At 59.0% G+C, this 20,469-nt stretch overlaps 2 protein-coding genes and 1 long non-coding RNA gene across 11 annotated transcripts in view; 2 read left to right on the forward strand and 1 right to left on the reverse strand.

Moving 5' to 3' along the window:
- Nucleotides 1-13: 13 nt before the first annotated feature.
- LOC102092508 (keratin, type II cytoskeletal 5) lies at nucleotides 14-5,444 on the forward strand. 5 transcript variants are annotated; one of them, XM_065043442.1, is made up of 10 exons: nucleotides 14-859; nucleotides 1,597-1,817; nucleotides 2,161-2,221; nucleotides 2,355-2,450; nucleotides 2,562-2,726; nucleotides 2,839-2,964; nucleotides 3,240-3,518; nucleotides 3,636-3,670; nucleotides 3,862-4,032; nucleotides 4,063-5,444. In XM_065043442.1, exons 1-10 carry the CDS (start codon nucleotides 143-145, stop codon nucleotides 4,358-4,360), a joined length of 2,169 nt encoding a protein of 722 aa, XP_064899514.1. In that variant the 5' UTR covers nucleotides 14-142; the 3' UTR covers nucleotides 4,361-5,444. The 5 variants fall into 5 exon arrangements, 4 of the variants coding, with proteins under 4 accessions (XP_064899514.1, XP_064899513.1, XP_064899516.1 ...); XR_010468443.1 differs by having other exon boundaries at nucleotides 17-859; nucleotides 3,862-4,620; nucleotides 4,662-5,444; XM_065043444.1 differs by having other exon boundaries at nucleotides 32-859; nucleotides 3,298-3,518.
- A 3,528-nt stretch (nucleotides 5,445-8,972) lies between these two features.
- LOC110355943 (keratin, type II cytoskeletal 6A-like) lies at nucleotides 8,973-15,668 on the forward strand. The gene is made up of 9 exons (XM_065043462.1): nucleotides 8,973-9,682; nucleotides 10,262-10,476; nucleotides 12,052-12,112; nucleotides 12,430-12,525; nucleotides 12,785-12,949; nucleotides 13,402-13,527; nucleotides 13,940-14,160; nucleotides 14,492-14,526; nucleotides 14,708-15,668. Exons 1-9 carry the CDS (start codon nucleotides 9,104-9,106, stop codon nucleotides 14,998-15,000), a joined length of 1,791 nt encoding a protein of 596 aa, XP_064899534.1. The 5' UTR covers nucleotides 8,973-9,103; the 3' UTR covers nucleotides 15,001-15,668.
- The window catches only part of LOC110355946 (uncharacterized), a 32,559-nt gene continuing 21,513 nt past the window's right edge, over nucleotides 9,424-20,469 (reverse strand). For all 5 annotated transcript variants that reach the window (XR_010468445.1, XR_010468447.1, XR_010468448.1 and 2 more), the window contains 5 exons: nucleotides 18,896-18,942; nucleotides 18,433-18,548; nucleotides 17,681-18,028; nucleotides 17,279-17,569; nucleotides 9,424-17,001 (listed from right to left, as the gene is read on the reverse strand). This is a non-coding gene — a long non-coding RNA (uncharacterized LOC110355946). The remainder of the gene's footprint in view (nucleotides 17,002-17,278; nucleotides 17,570-17,680; nucleotides 18,029-18,432; nucleotides 18,549-18,895; nucleotides 18,943-20,469) is intronic.

Below are 20,469 nucleotides of genomic sequence, written 5' to 3' on the forward strand. Positions count from 1 at the left end.
AAAACCATGAAGGCACCAGCTTGATCGCTGGACTTCCACACAACCAAGCCCAGATCCGCGGGGGATAAAAGGGGCAGCGCGCTCCCTCGAGCAGAGCCGCTCTCCCCATCGCGGCTGCTCACCGGTGCTGGGTCCTGCCGCCATGAGCCGGCAAACGTTCAGCACGAGAGTGGGAGGGGGAGGCCGGTCCTACAGCGCGGCCTCCGCCGTCCTTCCCAGTGGCAGCAGGGCCGGATTCAGCTCCGTGTCGGTGGCGCGAGCGGGAGGAGGTGGAGGCGGCTTTGGGAGGCTCATTGGAGGTGGTGGTGGAGGTGGCGGAGGTGGTGGATGTGGCTTTGGCAGCAGGAGCCTCTACAACCTCGGCGGTAGCAAGAGGATCTCCATCGGTGTTGGGAGCAGCTACCGAGCTGCTTTTGGGAGCGGGGCTGGTGGTGGCTCTGGCCTGGGAGGTGGCGGTGGCTATGGACTCGGTGGTGGAGCTCTTGGCCTCGGTAGCGGAGCTCTTGGTCTCGGTGGTGGCGGAGCTCTTGGTCTCGGTGGTGGCGGAGCTCTTGGTCTCGGTGGTGCTGGGTTTGGCGCTGGTGGAGGTGCTGGCGGGCTCGGCTTTGGCGGTGGAGGGTTTGGCTTTGGCGGGGCGGGGGCACCGGGAGGGTTCGGTGCGGGGCTGGGGGGCGGCAGGAACCCCGCGGGATTTGGCGCCAGCCCACCCGGAGTCGGGACAATCCAGGAAGTGACCGTCAACCAGAGTCTGCTGTCGCCGCTGAACCTGGAGATAGACCCGAACATCCACCAGGTGCGAAAAGACGAGAGGGAGCAAATCAAGACCCTCAACAACAAGTTTGCCTCTTTCATTGACAAGGTGAGACTTCGCCAAGCGCTGTGGAACCGACAGGGGGAGCGGGACAGTCCTGCAGCTACAACAGTGCACCTCCAGACACCTGCGGTCTAGTGCCTGTTTCTTACCTGCACGTGCTCAGGAAAGTAACCAAAAAAGAACATTCTGCTCGACAGTTACAAGGCAGAAAACCAGGCTAGAACCTGGCAAAAGGGGATTAGATCCAGGCTTTGTGCCTGAGAAATGAGATATTTGAGCTCAAATGGAGTAAGCCAGCCATCTCTGCAGGGAATGACAGCAGACCTGTTAGTCCCAACTGCTTTACTGCCTGCGAACTAAAGTCCTTTTGATATTGCCTCAACTTAGGTCCCTCTTTGGCTTTTACCTGGGTGAGTATCTAGTATATATGAGCAAAAGGAAAGGCAATTAAGCCCTTGTCTTTCAACCTGTAGTACTCAGATCTTAGCCTTAATGAAGGAAGATAAATATCTCTCACAAAGAAAGAAAACTGAAGGATGTTAAAGAAAGCAAGCGATCAAAGAGCCGAACCCATCTTTTCTAATGATCGCTCATTAGCGTGCTAAATTAAACTGGCTCTAAAAGAGAACCATGCAGTGAGGGGAGACTGGGTCGGCTAAGGTCGCCCTGGATAATCCGGGGGATCCTCACAGCTGGATTCACTCCTGCTCTGGGGTTTCCTTGATTTGTGCCGTGTCAGTCCCAGTTGCCGATGACCAGCCCTCGTGCCTCCCACCACTCAGGTTCGCTTCCTGGAGCAGCAGAACAAGGTGCTGGAGACCAAATGGACCCTCCTGCAAGACCAGGGGCAGAAGAACAACTCGGGCAAGAGCAGCCTGGAGCCGCTGTTCGAGGCGTACATCGGCAACCTGCGGCGGCAGCTCGGCAACCTGCTGGGCGAGAGGGGCCGCATGGACGGGGAGCTCAAGAGCACGCAAGACCTGGTCGAGGACTTCAAGAACAAGTGAGCGCCCGCTGGCGGCACGGCCGGGCACCCGGGGGCGAAACGGGGCGCCAACCGTTCGGTTCAGCCTTAGGCGGTAGGATTAAGCTCGATTAGTCACAAATTGTGACGACGCTTGCAAAGGAAAAGCATCTAAAGCAGCTTCACCCTCCTTGTTCCACCTGCGTTCTGTGCATGTGTCATTTCAGCCCTTTGGGGAACGGAATTCTCATGGATTCGAGCCGGGCGGTGCTGAGGCTGATTTGCAACGTCCGTAGCCAGCCCAGATAACCTCACGGTCCTACTCGTACAACTTTTCTGCTTACCGAGGTCCGACCCAGCATGTTTTCCCTTTTCCCTGCAGATACGAGGAGGAAATCAACCGCCGCACTGCAGCGGAGAACGAATTCGTGGTGCTGAAGAAGGTGGGTGAGATGAAGTATGACGGACTCCAAGCACACGGTGACCGCGGCAGCTCCAGCGCCAGGCTGGGCCAGTTCTTGGCCGAGCCCAAGAGGCCCCAGGTTCTGCAGGTGTCCCCGCGTTGCTCTTTTCCAGGACGTGGACGCCGCTTACATGAGCAAGGTGGAGCTGGAGGCCAAGGTGGATGCGCTGACCGACGAGCTCAGCTTCCTGCGAGCCCTCTATGACGCGGTACGGACACCATCCTCCCGCTCCTGTCCTGTCCTCCCCCGGACAGTGACTGTCCCCACCCACGGCATTTGAAAGGTGAGTGCAGCCCGGGTCCCGTGTGCCTCCCCGCAGGAGCTGGCTCAGCTCAGCGCGCAGGTGTCCGACACGGCCGTCGTTCTGTCCATGGACAACAACCGCAACCTGGACCTCAGCAGCATCATCGCCGAGGTCAAAGCACAGTACGAGGACATCGCCAACCGCAGCCGCGCTGAGGCCGAGGCCTGGTACCAAACCAAGGTGAACAGACCCAGAGGGGCAATTTCTGGGGTAAATGTCCCCAGAAATGCACCCGAGTCACAGCGTGTCCACCCGCCCGCCTCGGAGGGTTCACTCCTCCCTGTGCCCGCAGTTCGAGGAGCTGCAGGCCACGGCCGGGAAGCACGGGGACGACCTCCGCAACACCAAGGGGGAGATCTCGGAGCTCAACCGGCTGATCCAGAGGATCCGCTCGGAGATTGAGAACACCAGGAACCAGGTGGGAACAGCCGACGGAGCCGGCGGAGCCCCCTTCCCCGGTTCCTTCCAACCGCAGCTCTGCCCTGCTGATCGTGCTGCTTTAGCAGCCGCAGAGCACAATGTGCCTCACTACACGCACCAAATTCCCTCCTGCAAAGCGCACCACACTGCAACATGTATTAAATAATTCTTTCCAGGCTGGAATTTCCACTCCAGAAATTTCAGCTGTGGGTGAACAACCTCAGCCACCATGTTCTTCATTAACACCCCGAGCAGAACCATTTTCTCCCTTAGGCAGCTCTTACCCCAAAAGCGAAGCAGCACTCAGGCTGCCCAACCCCTGCTCTTGCAGTGCGCCACCCTGCAGACGGCCGTCGCGGACGCCGAGGAGCGCGGCGAGCTGGCGCTCAAGGACGCCAAGGCCAAGATGATCGAGCTGGAGGCCGCGCTGCAGCAGGCCAAGGCCGACATGGCCCGGCAGCTGCGCGAGTACCAGGAGCTCATGAACGTCAAGCTGGCCCTGGACATCGAGATCGCGACCTACAGGAAGCTGCTGGAGGGCGAGGAGAGCAGGTGGGGGCAAAACCCATGCAGGAATAACAGCGATTATCACCTTGTCGCTGCCAGCAGCTCGTTCCCCTGCCCATCTCCTTCATTTTGCTCCAACCTCTCCATTTCTGACCCCGACAGGCTGAGCGGCGAGGGACTCAACCCCATCAGCTATTGTAAGTACCACAGTGCTTGTCTTGCTTTGGGCTGCAAGCAGCACCAGGAAAATGGAGGTTTTGCCCAATATGAGACGTTCTGAGCCCTCCACCAGCACCGGTGGCTTCCACAGGGGACAGAAGTTGGGTGCACGGTCCTGACGATGGTGATGGGCCAAGATGTCCAACCCTCTGGTTCCTTTTTCTTGCAGCTGTCATCAGCTCCAGCTCCAGCGTGGCTGGCGGAGCTGGCTTAGGAGGAGGATTTGGTGGACTGAGCCTAAGTGGAGGAGGTGGCGGAAGCAGCTTCAGCCTTGGAGGAGGCGGTGGAAGCGGTTTTGGTCTCGGAGGAGGCGGTGGAAGTGGTTTTGGTCTCGGAGGAGGTGGTGGAAGCAGTTTTGGTCTCGGAGGAGGCGGTGGAAGCGGTTTTGGTCTCGGAGGAGGCGGTGGTGGAGGCTACGGCTTTGGAAGCGGAGGAGGACTGGGACTCGGGGCCGGCGGGGGCCTGGGCGGGGGGCTCGGAGGGGGCAGCGCTCTCGGCACCGTGAGCGCTCTCGGCTACGGCGGCGGCAGCGGCCTGAGCACCAGCGGGGGGAATTTCAGCTCCGGAAGCGCAAAAGGCAGCAACCCGGGCGTGAAGATCGTCTCCAAAACCTCCTCCAGCAAAAAGAGCATCAAGAGCCAAAGCCTGAAGAACGCGGCACCGCCTGAGTAAAGATGAGAGCAGACCCTCCCCAGACCCTCCGCCCCGCGCCCCTCCCGCACCCCAGCCCCACACCCACCTCGCTCCCGGCTCCTCGACCGCACCTCTCCAGCGTCGCATCACCGCTCCGGAAAAGCAGCGGAACACGTGGCAGCCACATCTCCCGCAGCACCTGAAATGGGATTGGAAATAAAACACGCGCCTCAGTGATTTTCTGAATGGGGAATTGATCTTTGATTTTCATTTCCGTTTGTGTGCTCTGGGCGAGGCTGAGCAGCCTTTGTCACCGTCGGCACAGATCACACCGAGGCTGAGCAGCCTTTGTCACCGTCGGCACAGATCACACCGAGGCTGAGCAGCGTTTGTCACCGTCGGCACAGATCACACCGAGGCTCAGCAGCCTTTGTCACCGTCGGCACAGATCACACCGCAGCGGAGACGCAACAGCTCGGGGTTTAGCTCAGTTCTGGCCCATGGAAGCCCAGGGATGGACGGAACACGCATCGGCTCCTGCACCGTGTGATGACCCAAACTCGCCCCTTTGAGCTACGCAGCTCGTCTTGATCAGAAACGGGGGTTGTTTTTCTGTCCAGGAGGCCGCTGAGAGACCCCGGGCAGCGGTTTGGGAGCGTGAGGCCCCTCCTGGAGACAAACAGCCCTCACCACGGGAGACCAGCGTCACGCCACGGAACATCCCCTTTCCCACTCACATTCTAAAGTGTAAATTCTAAACAACCGCTGGGGCAGAGGGTCCTTCTGCAGCTGTGCTGGTGTGCGCGGCTGTGCGGGTGCGCGGCTGTGCGGGCGTGCTGGTGTGCACGGCTGTGTGGCTGTGCGGCTGTGCGCGGCTGTGCGGGTGCGCGGCTGTGCGGGTTCACCGTCCGGGTCCACCCGAGGGTTCCTAGAATGGCTGAAGAAACGCCAAAATCAGCCACCAGCCCACGCGTCGCTGCCTCCCCCGTCTCTGTTTCTGGGAAAGCACCATTAAGAGAGAAAACTGCCGCTTTTTGTACTTCCGCGACAGTGACGCGACGCTGTGTTTTCCCTGCTCTCTCTTTTTGGAACGTGTCTAATAAAACCAGATTGTAATTATTTGTCCCTCCATCTTTTTATTCTAAGACAGAAGGAGCAGCACAAACTATTCCCAACCGTCAGCAGTGAGCTGGAGGGGACTTGGCTTTACTTTGGGGGAAAAGCTTTGAAATTCTCATAAAATTATAACGAAAGCTTGAAACCAGTTGTCCCAAAACAAAGTGGAGAATCAGAGAAAAGAGGAGGAAGAGGCGGGTGCAGGTTTATCCACTGAATGACAAAAGACAATTAATCCCCATTGATTTTGAAGCTGCGGTTTGGGTTAATCCTTCGGGGGGGTTTGCACAGCTCCGCTGGCTCGGGTGAAACCCAGCATTTCAGCTTTTCTTTCTTAAAAAGATGCAGCGAACCAAGAACACTGGGGGCTCTGGGGGGGTTTACGGGGTGATCCGGACCGGGGATGGTCTCGGTGGGCAGGAGCGGAGCAGCTCCCGACATCCCACCGCGCAGCAAACGGGGGAGAACAGGCAGGAACACGCTGACCGGCGGGTTTGCGGGTGACGTTGGAACTGCTGCAGCAAACCTCCCGGAGCCCCGTGCACCGGAACATGGAGCAGCAGAGCTCCCAGAGCTCTGTGCACCGGAACATGGAGCAGCAGAGCTCCCGGAGCCCCGTGCACCAGAACACAGAGCAGCAGAGCTCCCGGAGCCCCGTGCACCGGAACGTGGAGCAGCAGAGCTCCCGGAGCCCCGTGCACCGGAACGCGGGGCAGCAGAGCTCCCAGAGCCCCGTGCACCGGAACATGGAGCAGCAGAGCTCCCGTCACCCCCTGCACCGGAACGCAGGGCAGCAGAGCTCCCGGAGCCCCCAAATCAAAGGAACCGCAGCCAGAAGGACCAGAACCAGGCCCAAACCCGACTCCTCAGTCCCTGTCCCGGGGAGGCCGCAGGCGGATGGGCCAAAGATCAGTGACGGTTTCAAATGGGCTCTGAGTCACCCCCGTGTCTGTACTCAGCGCTGTGAACTACGCAGCACAGGTGTGAGGAGTTAACGCAGCTAACGAGTTAACGCAGCTGACGACGATCTAACCTTAACTAACCTGAAACCTTGGGATGTTTTTCCTCCAGCCTGTGCTGAAAAATACATAAACCCACATGTTGTCTGGCCCCGTTCCTGCTCCCTTTGCAGCCCCAGCGACACCCTCATCCTGCCTCCGAATTACCGTCCCCCCCTCCATGGGGACACACGCGTCCCCCCACGACCCCCGGCAGCTCCGGGGCCCCGAGCGCGTGATCGACTTGAGGAAACCGCCCGGGACCAAAGACGCTGCAGAATTTCCCTTGTTTTGGTGCCTAAACCATCACTCGCTTTACTCTCCCCAACCCTTTGTAATACTCCACTTAATTACTGTTGTCTGCAGCAACAGGCTTTCCTAGAAGAGCTGGGCAGGTAATGAGCGCCTCCAACACGAATCCTTTCTTCGCTTTAATTAAACGCTTGCAGCTCCGGCTCCCAGGTGTGACTTTGCATAGTTCTTTGGAAGGCAGGGGCAGGAGCCAGCGCCCCGGCGCCAATTTGCATCTGCAGCTCAGGAACGCAAATCTGTCCCCCTGCCCTGCGTGTCAGAGAACCGACTGGTTTCCGACACACACCACCCCATGGGGCTGTGTCGGGGGTACCTGCCCCCGTGTCACTGCCCTGCGTGTCAGAGAACCGACTGATTTCCGACACACACCACCCCATGGGGCTGTGTCGGGGGTACCTGTCCCCGTGTCACTGCCCTGCGTGTCAGAGAACCGACTGGTTTCCGACACACACCACCCGACGGGGCTGTGTCGGGGGTACCTGTCCCCGTGTCGCTGCCCTGCGTGTCAGAGAACCGACTGGTTTCTGACACACACCACCCGACGGGGCTGTGTCGGGGGTACCTGTCCCCGTGTCGCTGCCCTGCGTGTCAGAGAACCGAGTGGTTTCCGACACACACCACCCCATGGGGCTGTGTCGGGGGTACCTGTCCCTGTGTCGCCCCGGCGCGGGCTTGGTGGCTGCAATGTGTGAGAGCGGCTTTTCCTGCCAAATTCCGTGTTTCCAGCGCCGGGAGGTTCCCGGTCTCCACTGGCGAGGTGAGAGCACCCCCTTGAGCACCCCCCTGCTACCGCCCTTCCAGAAGAGACAAGAACGGCGCTTTGGCAAGAGCGCGGCAGGGATGGGCTCCCGGGCTCGGCCGCGGCGCCGCGGGCGCCGGTGACTCAGGCCCTGGCACCGGGCAGCGATGGCGCTGCCGCGGGGGCTGATGGCTGGGAGCGCCGCCTCCTGCCGATTGCAACCAGAAAAAGGAAAAAACCAGCAAAAAAGCAACACAAAACAACAAAAAAACACCCCCTTGCGCTCAGGCTCTTCCAGGTTTCCAGACAGAGCGAGCGGCGGCTGGAAACGCATCAACAGAAACAAGCCCTGAGAGGCAGCAGATCCCCTTGAGCTGCTCCATCTGGATTGAGCTCCATCGCTTTTTGCCCACGGAGCTGATTTTGGGAACCGCTTTGACTCGGTTTCCTCACCCCGCGCTGCTGCCTCATCTGACCCGGGGGGGCAGAAACCTGCAGGTTTGGGGCAGGAGGGAGGGGATTTGCTCTTGTAACCCGTGTCTGGTCCCGGGAACATGGGGGACACGGTCCCCAGCCCTCCCGCCTCCACACCTGAAGCACAAACCCCTCGGTGGGAGCTGCTGGGCGAGGGTTTGCCCGAGATTAAAGGGAAAAGGCTATTTCAGAATAAATCTCCGACTGAACGATCTCAGTGGGGTGAAGCAGGGGGGGAGATGCAAGAAAAGCGGGTGAATTCCCCTCCACGGGAAATCTCGGAACAGCACTGATGTGGAAACTGCTGGTGAAACACAGGGGGGTGGAAAAAAGGGCTAAAAATCCCACTTCACAGGCAGCCTTTGAACGCTGAGCTGACAAGGAGATTCAAACGAACAATCACTTCAAGCATCTCTCTAATAAATATTTTATAAGTCTCGCAGAACTATTTAATGTGATCTGGAGTTATTTAGGAAAAGGGGTTTATTTGCTGTCCTTGGAAGCCGCGCTAATTGCTCCGTTTCCCCTGCAATGAGACAAGATTTTGGTAAGATCGCAGACGAGCTCCGCTCAGCTCGGCTCGTCTCCGCGAGCCCGCGATCGCTCAGCTCCCTTTTCCAGAGAAATCAATCACGGGAGCTGCACTGAGAACTGAAACCGCCCTCGGCCCCGCTGGAAACCCCCGTTGATGCTGCCCCGCTTGCCACGTGTGAAACGCCAAAGCTGCCCTTGCCAGAGCTGCGGCGCAGGGGATGTTACTCAAGCGAGCGGCTGCCGGGGTCCCGGGGATCGTGTTGGGTCCTGTCCCCGGCGCGCCGGCCGGTTCGACTCTGGTTCGGTGACTCAGAGCGGCTGCCGGGGCAGCTCCCGCGCTCCGTTACTTTCCTGCCTGCAAACAATGCATTTTTCCGCGCCGCGCCGCAGCCGAGGTGTGTTTGACAAGGCAAGTTGCTGCAAGGCACGTCAAGTTCTGAACCCTCGTGCCAAGTTTTCCAAGCAGATAAAAGAGGAGGCTCCCAGCTCTCCCATCACAGGGGTTTCTGGCTCCCTTGCCCTCTGCTCTTTTCCTGCCACGCAGCTTTCCTTCACCAGCCTTTTTTGTTTTCTCCTTTCTCCTGCTCTTTGCTGAACAAGCCGCCATGAGCCGGGTCTCTTTCAGATCATCCACCGGAGGGGGCGTGAGGGGCTTCAGCTCGGGCTCCGCTATCGTCGGAGGTGGCGGTGGCAGCAGGAGCAGTTTTAGCTCCGTTTCTGTCTCCAGAGTTGGAGGAGGAAGAGCCGGAGGAGGAGCGGGCTTCGGCGCCGGCTTCGGCAGCAGAAGTCTCTATAACCTAGGTGGAAGCAAAAGAATTTCCTTCGGCTCGGTCGGCGGAGGTCTGCGGAGCGGAGCCGGTGGTGGATACGGCTTCGGTGGAGGAGCCGGCTTTGCTCTTGGCTATGGTGGTGGAGCAGGCGCTGGTTTTGGCTTAGGAGGAGCTGGTGGTGGTGGCGGCTACGGGCTGGGCAGTGGATTTGGGCTGGGAGGTCCCGGATTTGGCGGTCGAGGTGGCCCCGGGTTCCCCGTCTGCCCACCTGGCGGCATCCAAGAAGTGACGGTCAACCAGAGCCTGCTGGCGCCTCTCAAGCTGGACATCGACCCCGAAATCCAGAAGGTGCGAACGCAGGAGCGGGAGCAGATCAAGACCCTCAACAACAAATTCGCCTCTTTCATCGACAAGGTGAGAGTTTGGTCCTTAGCATCACGCCCTGCATGTTATCAGTTGCCTCGGGGAGAAACAAGAGGAAGAAACCTCCTTTGGATTTCGGGGCTTGCCCGAACCGATCCAGGCAAACAGCGAGGGCTTGGCCGAAAACGCACAACCGGCTCACGCTTCCCCTTTGCAAGGAGGAGGTTTCAGTGCTTCATTTTCCCGAGAAAGTAAATCCCCCTCCTCCCTGTAAGAAACACCCCGGGGCCGGATGGATTTACTGGCTGTAAAACGGCAAAGCTCTACAATGGGATAACACCAGTTTAAACCAGTAAGGTGGGCTTAGCATCTGTTGTGGGAGAAACACCCAAAGCTGCAAACACAGATGTCCGGCCTGCGTAATAGCTCTCGAAAATAAACCCTCTAAACACCTTAGATGCTTTCAATACTTTCTAGAATCTGGTGCCCTAAATTAGGCAGATCTTAGTGATTCCCCCGAACTGTCCCAGCATCTCCCGCCCTTTGCTTTCCGTGGTGACCGGTCGCACGTTTCCCGCAGCGGACGGTCCGCGCGGCGCCTGAGCGCGTCTGCCTCTCCTTTCTCCCCAGGTGCGCTTTTTGGAGCAGCAGAACAAGGTGCTGGAGACCAAGTGGACCCTCCTGCAGGAGCAGGGTCACACCGTCACCAGGAAGTCCCTGGAGCCCCTTTTCGAGTCCTACATCAACAACATGCGCCGGCAGCTCGACAGCCTCATGGGCGAGCGGAGCCGGCTGGACACCGAGCTCAGGAACATGCAGGACATGGTGGAAGACTTCAAGAACAAGTAAGAAACTGTGCTCCGTAGTAGAAATGATTAAAACCCGTGAAAACCGGGGCAGGCGGCTCACGCTGGCTGGTGCACGCCCCGTGTTTGCACCGGGTTCCTCCGCCAGTTTGCAACACCAAGGTGTGAAAGCAAAGCCTGGTCTCAGAATTACCTCTGGTCAGGGCGGATTTCTTAGGGGCAGGATCAGCGTCCAGCACAGAACTCACGGTGTACCCGAGGTCACAGTCTGGTCCCTTGAGCCTCCCAAGTAACACACCTGGGGACAGAAAAACGTGTCACTCGGGAGCGTAATAGATGCGCAAAAGGGAACGAGACACGTGATAAAGCGCCAGCTCCAAAACCCCCATTTCTGCTTTTGCAAAGCAACCCCAGCCTTTCGCGAGCCCGGGCGGCCGCGCTTGTCCCTGGCTCTGGGCAGAGGAGACTCCCCGGGGAGGGGACGGGTCCCCTGCTGCGGGGGCGGCCGCGGGGCGGCCGGGTCGTTCCAAGCACGTCACGCAGCGTCTGCCGACTCCAAGGGACATTCAGGTGGTTTTTCAGGCGTGGCGCTTCACCTGCAGCTGCTGCAGCCTGGCGAGAACAATCTCGCCCTTATTCAACCAGATCTGGCCAAGTCCCGCCTGAGGAAAACACCCCCCAGGCCTGACATGTATTCAAATGTTACAGTTAAGTGTGTGGAGAGACAGATTTTTTTGGCAGGGACAGGGAGACAGCGCTTGGAGCAGACGGGAGGGACGGACACGGCTTCTGGCGCGTTGTGCTTGGGTGCACTTCAGGTCTAGATATGGATTATAGGCTCTGAGAACTACTGATCAGGCCAAAAATGACAAATGGGGTTTTGGAGCTACCGGCTGGGATAGGGAACACCTCTTATTTCAAGTCCGGAGCTGGTTCCCAGTCCAGAGTTCGCGTCTCCTCCCGTGTCCGCTCGCGGCCGCGGCTGCAGGGACGTTGCTGGCAATATGAGCTGGGGGACTGGCACGAACCTGCCTGGAAAAGCCAGGGCTTTGCCTCAAGAGCCTGCATGTCCTGTCTCCTCTCTAGCTAAGCCCTGCCCTGATTATCTGATGAGAGGATGTTGCTCAGAGCCACAAAAACTTCCACAGAAGTCTTGAGGCATCACGATGTGCTCTTGCACAACCACGGCTAAAGAATCACAGATTTCTTTTAAGTTAAATGCTGCAGCGGGTTGTTCAGAGACATTAGCGTTATTAGAATATCAAACATCAAATTGTTACGTTATTATACGTTAGCAGATGCAGCTTTGTTGAAAGCCCTTTGCATCACTTGCTGTTGGGCGAAGGTCACCAGGAACTCCAGCTCCTGCTCCCACGGGCTCTGATCCCGCACACGCTTATGCACGAGCTCGACTCTAAGGGCGAGGATCCAAACCTATTCCTTTTAGCTGGGAGTCCCGCAGGTTCAGACCCAGGAACTATTTGCTCTGCGTCTGCTCCGCCGGTGAACGGGTGGGAACAGGGGATATACCCGTGAGCCGCAAGTACTGATCTGGGAGCGAGCGGCTCCATCTCTGCTCTCTACCCAAACCCTCTTGCTCTATTATCCAAACAGATACGAAGATGAGATCAACCGGCGCACTGGCGCAGAGAACGAGTTCGTGGTGCTCAAGAAGGTGAGTTATGGGCGGACAGTGGGGTCTGAGCCACCAACAGAAAAACCTCCAGGGAGCTGCCCTGTTTTCTGAAGGAAGCGCCTGCAGCTGCGGTTATGAACCCTTTGGCCTCGTGTGACTCAGTTTAACTCCCAGGTCACATCCCTGGTCCCGGCTCACAGAAAATGTCTGATATTAAAAAAAAAATCCTTAATCGCAACAGTATAAAAACAAGCCTAAGGAATGACAGACCTGGGCACGGAGGGATGGTTGTGCTGGCGTCCCCTGTCCCTCTGGCTTGCGGCTTCACCAGAAGCCTTTGGTTCTCTTCTCCTTAGGACGTGGACGGCGCTTACATGAACAAGGTGGAGCTGCAGGCCAAGGCAGACGGGCTGGCGGACGAGATCAACTTCCTGCGCGCTCTCTACGAGGCGGTAAGTGCAGATGGCGCCGGCCGCGCTCCCCGGGGCTCCGGCCGCCGCGCTCGGGGCTGTGAGCGGTCACGGAGAGCGGGGTCACCGCCGTCTGGAAACTGTAACACAGGCGTCAGATAAAAAAGGGGAAACAGGTAGAAACAGAGCAGGGAAAATGCAAGAAGAGGGTTTGGCAGAGGGGGCTCCCAAGCTGCCCCCGTCTGCGCAGGTTCTGCTCCAGATCCCAGAGCTCTAACTCCATTCTTTGCACCTTCTGCAGGAGTTATCCCAGATGCAGCAGCAAGTGTCCGACACCTCGGTGGTGCTGTCCATGGACAACAACCGCAGCCTGGACCTCAACAGCATCATCGCGGAGGTGAAGGCGCAGTACGAGGACATCGCCAACCGCAGCCGCGCCGAGGCCGAGGCCTGGTACCAGACCAAGGTGGGTGACGAAGCGCAGAGCGGGGCCCCAACAGCTGCCGGGAAGGTTCCAGCATCACCCGCAGATGAATTCATCTTTCTGCGCGTGTTGCAATCGCGCGCAGACCCCCACTGCGAGCCTGGGGCCCCTACGCTTGGCCAGCCTCAGAGTCCTTGCGGTGGAACCAAGAGAAAGCCGCTTTAATGTCTTAAGCCTGGGCTCACAAAGAGCCACCGGCAGATCTGGCCTTAGACACGGAGAGCTTCATTTCCTTCCAGGTCCTTAAGAGCAGGTCACAACCCAGAGGTGCTCTATGCAATCCAGTCTTAGCACATATCGATAACTAAGGGCAAATACTGTCATTCCATGGGCATGTTGCTCAGAGGAACTTTGTCCCCCACCCCTTAAGCTGTGCTTTGTGCCCAAGTCCCCTGTGCTGCCCTCACCGTGCTCTCCCCCTTCCCGCACACCAGTACGAGGAGCTGCAGGTCTCGGCGGGCCGGCACGGCGACGACCTGCGGAACACCAAGATCGAGATCTCAGAGATTAACCGGATGGTCCAGAGGCTGCGCAACGAGATCGAGAGCGTGAAGAAACAGGTAGGAGGGGGACGCTCCCGCAGAGCAGCAGCTGGGCGGCGGGAGGTGACGGTGGCCAGAAGGAGGCAGGTCCTGGCACAGGAGGACACGGCCACCTCGTCTCTGCCCACCAGAGAGGGTCCTTCCGGGCAGGGATGTGCTGTGAAAGCCGCTTTCTTGCTGGGGAAGCAAATTGTGAACTACTAAGCTGCCCTGAAAAGGTGTGGAGCAAAGCAGAGACGTGCAGAGGTCTCTCCTTTTCTTGGGGGACAAGATGATGTCACCCACCCTACAACACCTTCTTAATGGCCCACCACGACCTCTCAGTGCAATCCCAGGAGCCACCAGCCAGTACCTGCAATCCCACAGCAATACGCAGGGATGAGTTTTGGGTGGCCAAAGTGACATGATAACCTATTTTCCCTGTTTTTAGTGTGCAAACCTGCAAGCGGCCATCGCCGAGGCCGAGGAGCGCGGCGAGCTGGCGCTCAAGGACGCCAAGGCCAAGCTGGCCGAGCTGGAGGACGCGCTGCAGAAGGCCAAGGCCGACCTGGCCCGGCAGCTGCGCGAGTACCAGGAGCTCATGAACGTCAAGCTGGCCCTGGACATCGAGATCGCGACCTACAGGAAGCTGCTGGAGGGCGAGGAGAGCAGGTGGGGACGAGGACACGGGTCCTGGGCGCGGCTCCGCGGAGCCGGGGGCACGAACAGCAGCTCAGCCCCGCGGCTGCAGCACCGGGTGATGGAAAACGGGGGCAGAGAAAGGGATATGTTCAGCTGGGAGTTTTGTAGGAAAAGATCAGTTTCTCCAGTTCCTGGCACCTGATGCAGATAAAAATGAGCATTTTTATCTGCAATACGGACATAGCCCAGCTGAGGACAGTCCCTACTGATGGCCACAAAGGCCTAAGTAGGTGCTCCAGCGGCTCATGTTAGATCTCGTCTGTACTTTGGCGTTACTCCTTACGTTCCCCTTTCCCTACAGGCTCGCTGGAGAGGGAGTCGGAGCCGTGAGCGTCTGTAAGTATCTCCCCGATTCCACCCTGCTCGCTCCCCCTCACCGCAGGGGTGACGGTGCAGGCCATAGAGTAATTTGGGTTGGAAAGGACCTTTTTGAGGCCATTTAGCCCAACCCGCTGCCAGGAGGTCCCCTCGGCTGGGGCAGCTGGCGGGACCTGACGCGGGTGTCGTGTCCCTGCAGCCGTGGTCAGCACCTCCAGCGGGATGGGCTATGGCAGCGGCGGCTCCCTGGGCATGGGTGGCGGCGGCGGCTACAGTGGCGGCTACAGCAGCGGCGGCTACAGCAGCGGCGGCTACAGCATGAGCAGCAGCGGCGGCGGCTTCGGCGGCGGGAGCGGAGGCTTCGGCGGGGCGCTCGGCTACGGCGGGGGCAGCAGCTTCAGCTCCGGGAGCAGCCGAGGCGTGGGCTCCAGCGGGGGCGGCAGCGTCAGGATCGTTTCCAAGACCACCACCAGCAAAAAGACCGTCAGATAAGGACGGCGAGCACGGGGCCGCCCGCGCGGACGCCGCCACGACCTCCCTCCTTCTGAAAGCAAGTGCTGTCCTACGAATCAACGGTGTAAATAGCTGCGCTAGACCCTCTCTCCTCCTCCGGCCGTCTCCCTCCGCCTCCGGGGCAGGGGAGGACGAGCAGGACCCCGTTGTGATTGTCTGGAGCAGCTTTGGCCAAAGCAGAGGTTGTAGCAGGTCGCCGGCAGGGCTTTGGAAGCCGCCTGGACCCCGCGCTGGCCCTTTTCCAGCACAGTCCTTGTCCTCCCCCGGAGTCAGGCGCTCAAAGCCACGTGGACGCGCTTTGCTGAAGGGAAACAGCCACGCTTGGCCGCGGTCCTGTGTCATTCCTCTAAAACCGGGGTGACGGCCTCGTGAAACCACAGGCCCAGGTCCTCAGCAAGGAAAAGAGCTCCATGGTGCTCTAAAAGCCTCTGCCTGCAACGTGTTACAACCTTCTCATCCCCTGTCTGCAAGTCAAGATTTCTCCCAGCCCCCCCGTTTGCTTGGGCACCTGTGGGAGCGGTTATCGCTTTCTGTGCACATAATCGCCACCCCGATTTCTAAATCCTCGTCCTGGAGGCTACAGCCTCTTCGCCTCCAGGCCCACCGCACTGTACGGTCCAATAAAGAGCATTTCTCATTTTTAAAAACCTGCTGCTTTTTTGGCTTTTCTTCTCCGCTGCTCTGGGTGTTGATGGGTGGAAAGACAACTCGGATTTAGCACGCGGGCTCTGGGAAGGGCTGCGGAGGGTGGGAAGGAGGGCAGGATGGCCGGAGACCTGAGGCAGGGAGGGGAAGAGCTGCCGCGGGGCCGAGCCAAAGGGTTCAGCTGGGATTCCTGACTAGCAGAGGGGGACACAGCTCAGCTCACACAAACAGGAGGAACCAGCACCGGCAAAGAGGGGTGGACACGGGGCGAAGTGCCCAAAATCTGCACGTGCAGCGTTTGCACGTGGGGTTTTCCCCAGCACACACAAACCCCGCACAGAGCTGCGGCTCTGAAGGGCCGTTTGGGGCCGCAGCTTCATTCCGCATGAACCTGAAGCCGTTCCCGGGCTCCCTGGTCCCCGATCCCGCTGGGAATCCTGGGAGGTGGGAGCCCGAGCCAGCCGGAGCCCAGCGGGTGTCTCCAGCAGGTGGGGGCCCAGAGCAAGAGAACAGCCCCGTGTCACCTGCGAGGAGTGGGAGCCGCAGGACCCACCCTGCAAGGAGTGGGACCCCCAGGGCCCAGCGCGGGGCTGGGGGAGGCACAGCCGGGACTGCCCCTCCAGCACCCGCGGAAGGGCAGACGCGATGGATTTGGACGGTCGGGACACCCGCTGGCACCCCAGGAGCGCTTGTGAAGCGTGAGTGGGTTTGGCTTCATCCGTTCAACAGTTTGTGTCAGTTTTCAAGCACCTGACCATGTTTCTTGGACTGTTTTAAGGAAATAGGGCGCAGCTTGCAAAGGCAGCCCAGCTGGGCTGCTGTTGCTAAACTATATGTGTATTTTGAATTATCAACAAAGGGCTTGGCTTTTGTTTTGTACAGAGCGGACGCAGCAGGCTGCTGCGCCATGGGCTCAAACAGAGGCCCCCGCCGCCCGCCGTGCCCGGGCACCGCTGCCGGGACCCTCTGCGACCTCAGGGTCCTGCCAGGGAAAACCAAAGGGCCTCGAGCAGCTCTCGGTCTCGTGTTTCCGCAGCGTGTGAAGAGCCCACGCTGGCGCCTCTTCCCCTTGGGATCCACAGAGGGCTGGAAGCCTCACTCTCTCCAGTCAAACTCAACCAGTGATTTTAGCCGGGACCTCAAACATTAGGTGAAGTACTCTTCTAAACCGAACATTTAATTTCGGCGTTTCGTATGGGAATGATCATGTCTCTGAAATGCTGAAACATCTCCCCTCCACATTTCCCAAACGAAACTTTGCAGCTTTTGGACTCAAAAGGAGAATTTTCATCAAAGAAAATGACTTTGTTTTAATTTGCAAATGGTTTCCGCAGCCTGCAAATTAAATGAGACACAAAATGGCTGCGGGGGGGTAACGCAGCAAAACCGGCAGCAGAACAATATTCCCAGCTGCCACCTGTCTGCTCCGAGCTTTGTTATTTAAGCCGAGCAGCGACATCGCGCTGGGCTCCCGGAGCGGCTGGGGACGGCGCTGCGGCCGCGGGGCTCGTGTGCCGCACCGCGCCGCAAATCAACACCAGGGCTCGTGAAACGGCCGCGGCGCGGCCGGACACGCTCCCCAGGACAGGTGAATAATCCCTGTTTATCTTACCGGCTCTGAGCACGGTGCCGCACACGTCCCGCCGGGGTAAACGGGGAGAAATCAAACCTCCCGCTCCGGCTCTTTGCCAGGAGAGCGGCAGCAGGAGCAGGATGGAGCGATGGAGCTGGGGGACGCGCCACGAGCAGCCACAGCGACCCGAAACACCGGGACCTTCCAGGGCTGGATTTTCTGTATCGGAGGAAAGACGCACCCTGGGGCCACGAGAAAGGAGGCGACGCTGCAACGCTGCTGCGATAACCTTGCGGAAGATCTTTGCTCTCCACGTGAGCCCCAGCAGCCCTATTCGGGCATTAAAGACAAAGCATTACAACGCAGTTTGGGGTATTTAGGTTTCTTTGGGTACGGTGCTACATATAAAATAGGGTAAAGGACGCATCAGCTCATACCCACCTAAAGCCAGAGGCTCTTTCAAGATGCACCAGGGGAAACAAGGCCTCCCCGCTCCGCACAAAACACCTGGCACCAACGGCACTGGTGAAGGTGAAGGTACCCGGCTGCAGCGGTGCCCCCGCGCTGCCCAGAACACCATCATCTGCACCAAGCAGGTCACGCCTCCACTTCAAAGCATCCCGCAGCCAGAGCTGCCCGGCCCGCGGATACTGCTGGGAACGGCTCCGGGGGCCGCGGGACCCCCAGTTCACCCCGGGAACCGTCCCCGAGGCCCCTGCGGCACGGGACGCTGCGAGTCGCGTGGTTCCCCGTGGAAAAGGCTCAGGGTGACCAGCGGGACTTCATTAACTTGGGATGAAATAGTAAATTACGGTCAAAATGAGTAGGGTTTGAATTTAGGTTAGCAGCCCAAGTTTAACCCAAAGGCTTTAATTTAAGCAATTAACCTAAATTACAGCCTTGACTTTGCTGATAATTAAACTGAGATTAGGTAGCACAGGTGAACCGACCCAAGTTAGTAAGTCACACTCTTATTTTGCAAGTAAATGTACTTTTTTGCAAACAAAACACACAAGAGGCACGTGTGAAAACTCCAGCCCAGTCTGACCAAGGGCACCCAGCACCGACAAGGGCTCCCTGCTCCGTCCCCGCTCGCCGGCTGCGCGCACAGAAAGCGCCTCCGATTTCCCACTAAGGGGCTGGAGCTGCCCCGACAGAGCCAGAACTCACGTTCCCACTCTCTGAGTTATTACCTTGATATCAGTGTGATGTCAGAACCAAACCCGGCCAAGATTCTACTCCTAGGTTACAACAGGGTGCAAAGGGACCTCCTGCCGCTGGGTCGGGGACGCGCATCCCTCTGCTCGGCCTGGGACCAAGAAACAAGAGGGGAAGGGAAGAACCTTTTGGCACCTGCCTGACCTCGCGGACGGACTCTGCCCGGGGGGACCTGCCCAGCCGCGGCTCCTTTTGTTTGATCTGGAGGAAAAGCTACGGGGCGAGCGGCGGAGGAGGAAGAGTCCGTATCGGAGCGAGCTATCTGCAGCGGAGCAGCAAACCCGCGGCGTGTCTGGAGCTGCAGGTGCAGGGGAGACGCTCCCGGGAGCTCCCTGGAAACCCCGTGTTGCACCAACAGAGCCGGGCCCCCCCGACGCCCCATACCCCAGACCTGTAGCTGCAGCTCCTGGTGCTCTCAGTCCTGCCTTCGGTAATTACCTCCAAATTCCTTCCAGATGAGTGACAACCGCATCACCTCCACCCTGCTGCAAATGTGAAATGGAAAGAAATTAATTTCTTTTCACTCGGTTGGAGGAGCTGCGTTATTACTATTATTAACAATGGACTCCAACGCAGTTGGCGTATTCTTTAGCCAAAAAAGACAAGTTTCGTATGTAAAAAAGGAGCCCGAGGGGGAAAGGGAAAGTACTGACGCATCACGCTGTTAGTAAGCGCGGGTGGGTTTCAGCACCCTGAGTCAGCTCTGCCCACGCCGGAGCCGGGAACCTCTGCAGGGGCTTCGCGGCCGGGGATCCGCTGGGATCCCTGAACACGCGGGAACACGGGACAGTGCTGGGGACACCGGGATCCCCCCGAAACACATGGGACAGTGCTGGGGACACAGGGATCCCCTGAACACATGGGACAGTGCTGGGGACACGGGGATCCCCCCAACACATGGGACAGTGCTGGGGACATGGGGATCCCCCCAACACATGGGACAGTGCTGGGGACATGGGGATCCCCCCGAACACATGGGACAGTGCTGGGGACACCGGGATCCCCCCAAAACACATGGGACAGTGCTGGGGACACGGGGATCCCCCCAAACACATGGGAACACAGGACAGTGCTGGGGACACGGGGATCCCCCCGAACACATGGGACAGTGCTGGGGACATGGGGATCCCCCAAACACACAGGAACACAGGACAGTGCTGGGGACACAGGGATCCCCCTGAACACATGGGACAGTGCTGGGGACATGGGGATCCCCCCAAACACATGGGACAGTGCTGGGGACACGGGGATCCCCCAAACACACAGGAACACAGGACAGTGCTGGGGACACGGGGATCCCCCCGAACACACGGGACAGTGCTGGGGACACGGGGATCCCCCCGAACACACGGGAACACGGGACAGTGCTGGGGACACGGGGATCCCCTGAACACACGGGAACACAGGACAGTGCTGGGGACACGGGGATCCCCCCGAACACACGGGAACACGGGACAGTGCTGGGGACACGGGGATCCCCTGAACACACGGGAACACAGGACAGTGCTGGGGACACGGGGATCCCCCCGAACACACAAGAACACAGGACAGTGCTGGGGACACAGGGACCCCCTGAACACACGGGAACACGGGACAGTGCTGGGGACACGGGGACCCCCTGAACACACGGGAACACGGGACAGTGCTGGGGACACGGGGATCCCCCCAAACACATGGGAACAAGGGAAAGCATTGGGGACACGGGTTCTGAGACGAGCGCACCCCGGGAGCGACTGCCCGCGGAGCTGCCGCAGCTTCAAAAGCTGCCACATTGCAGCACCCTTCCAACGTCTTTCTGAGACTTGTGTCTATAACATAAACCCAGCGCGTTGCGTGGGGGGAGATCAAGTCGTGACACCTGTCGATCGGAGGGGAAAACCCTCAGGGCGATCGACAACCCGCTGCCTTTCGGGCGCAGAGCTGCTGGCTGCAACCCCCCCGCCGGTTCCCATGAGTGCAAACCTGCAGGATCCAGCCCTTCAAACGCCACCAAAATGAACTCACGATTGCTA

This window comes from Columba livia, chromosome 29, assembly GCF_036013475.1.
Source record: "Columba livia isolate bColLiv1 breed racing homer chromosome 29, bColLiv1.pat.W.v2, whole genome shotgun sequence".
Lineage (NCBI taxonomy): Eukaryota > Metazoa > Chordata > Aves > Columbiformes > Columbidae > Columba > Columba livia.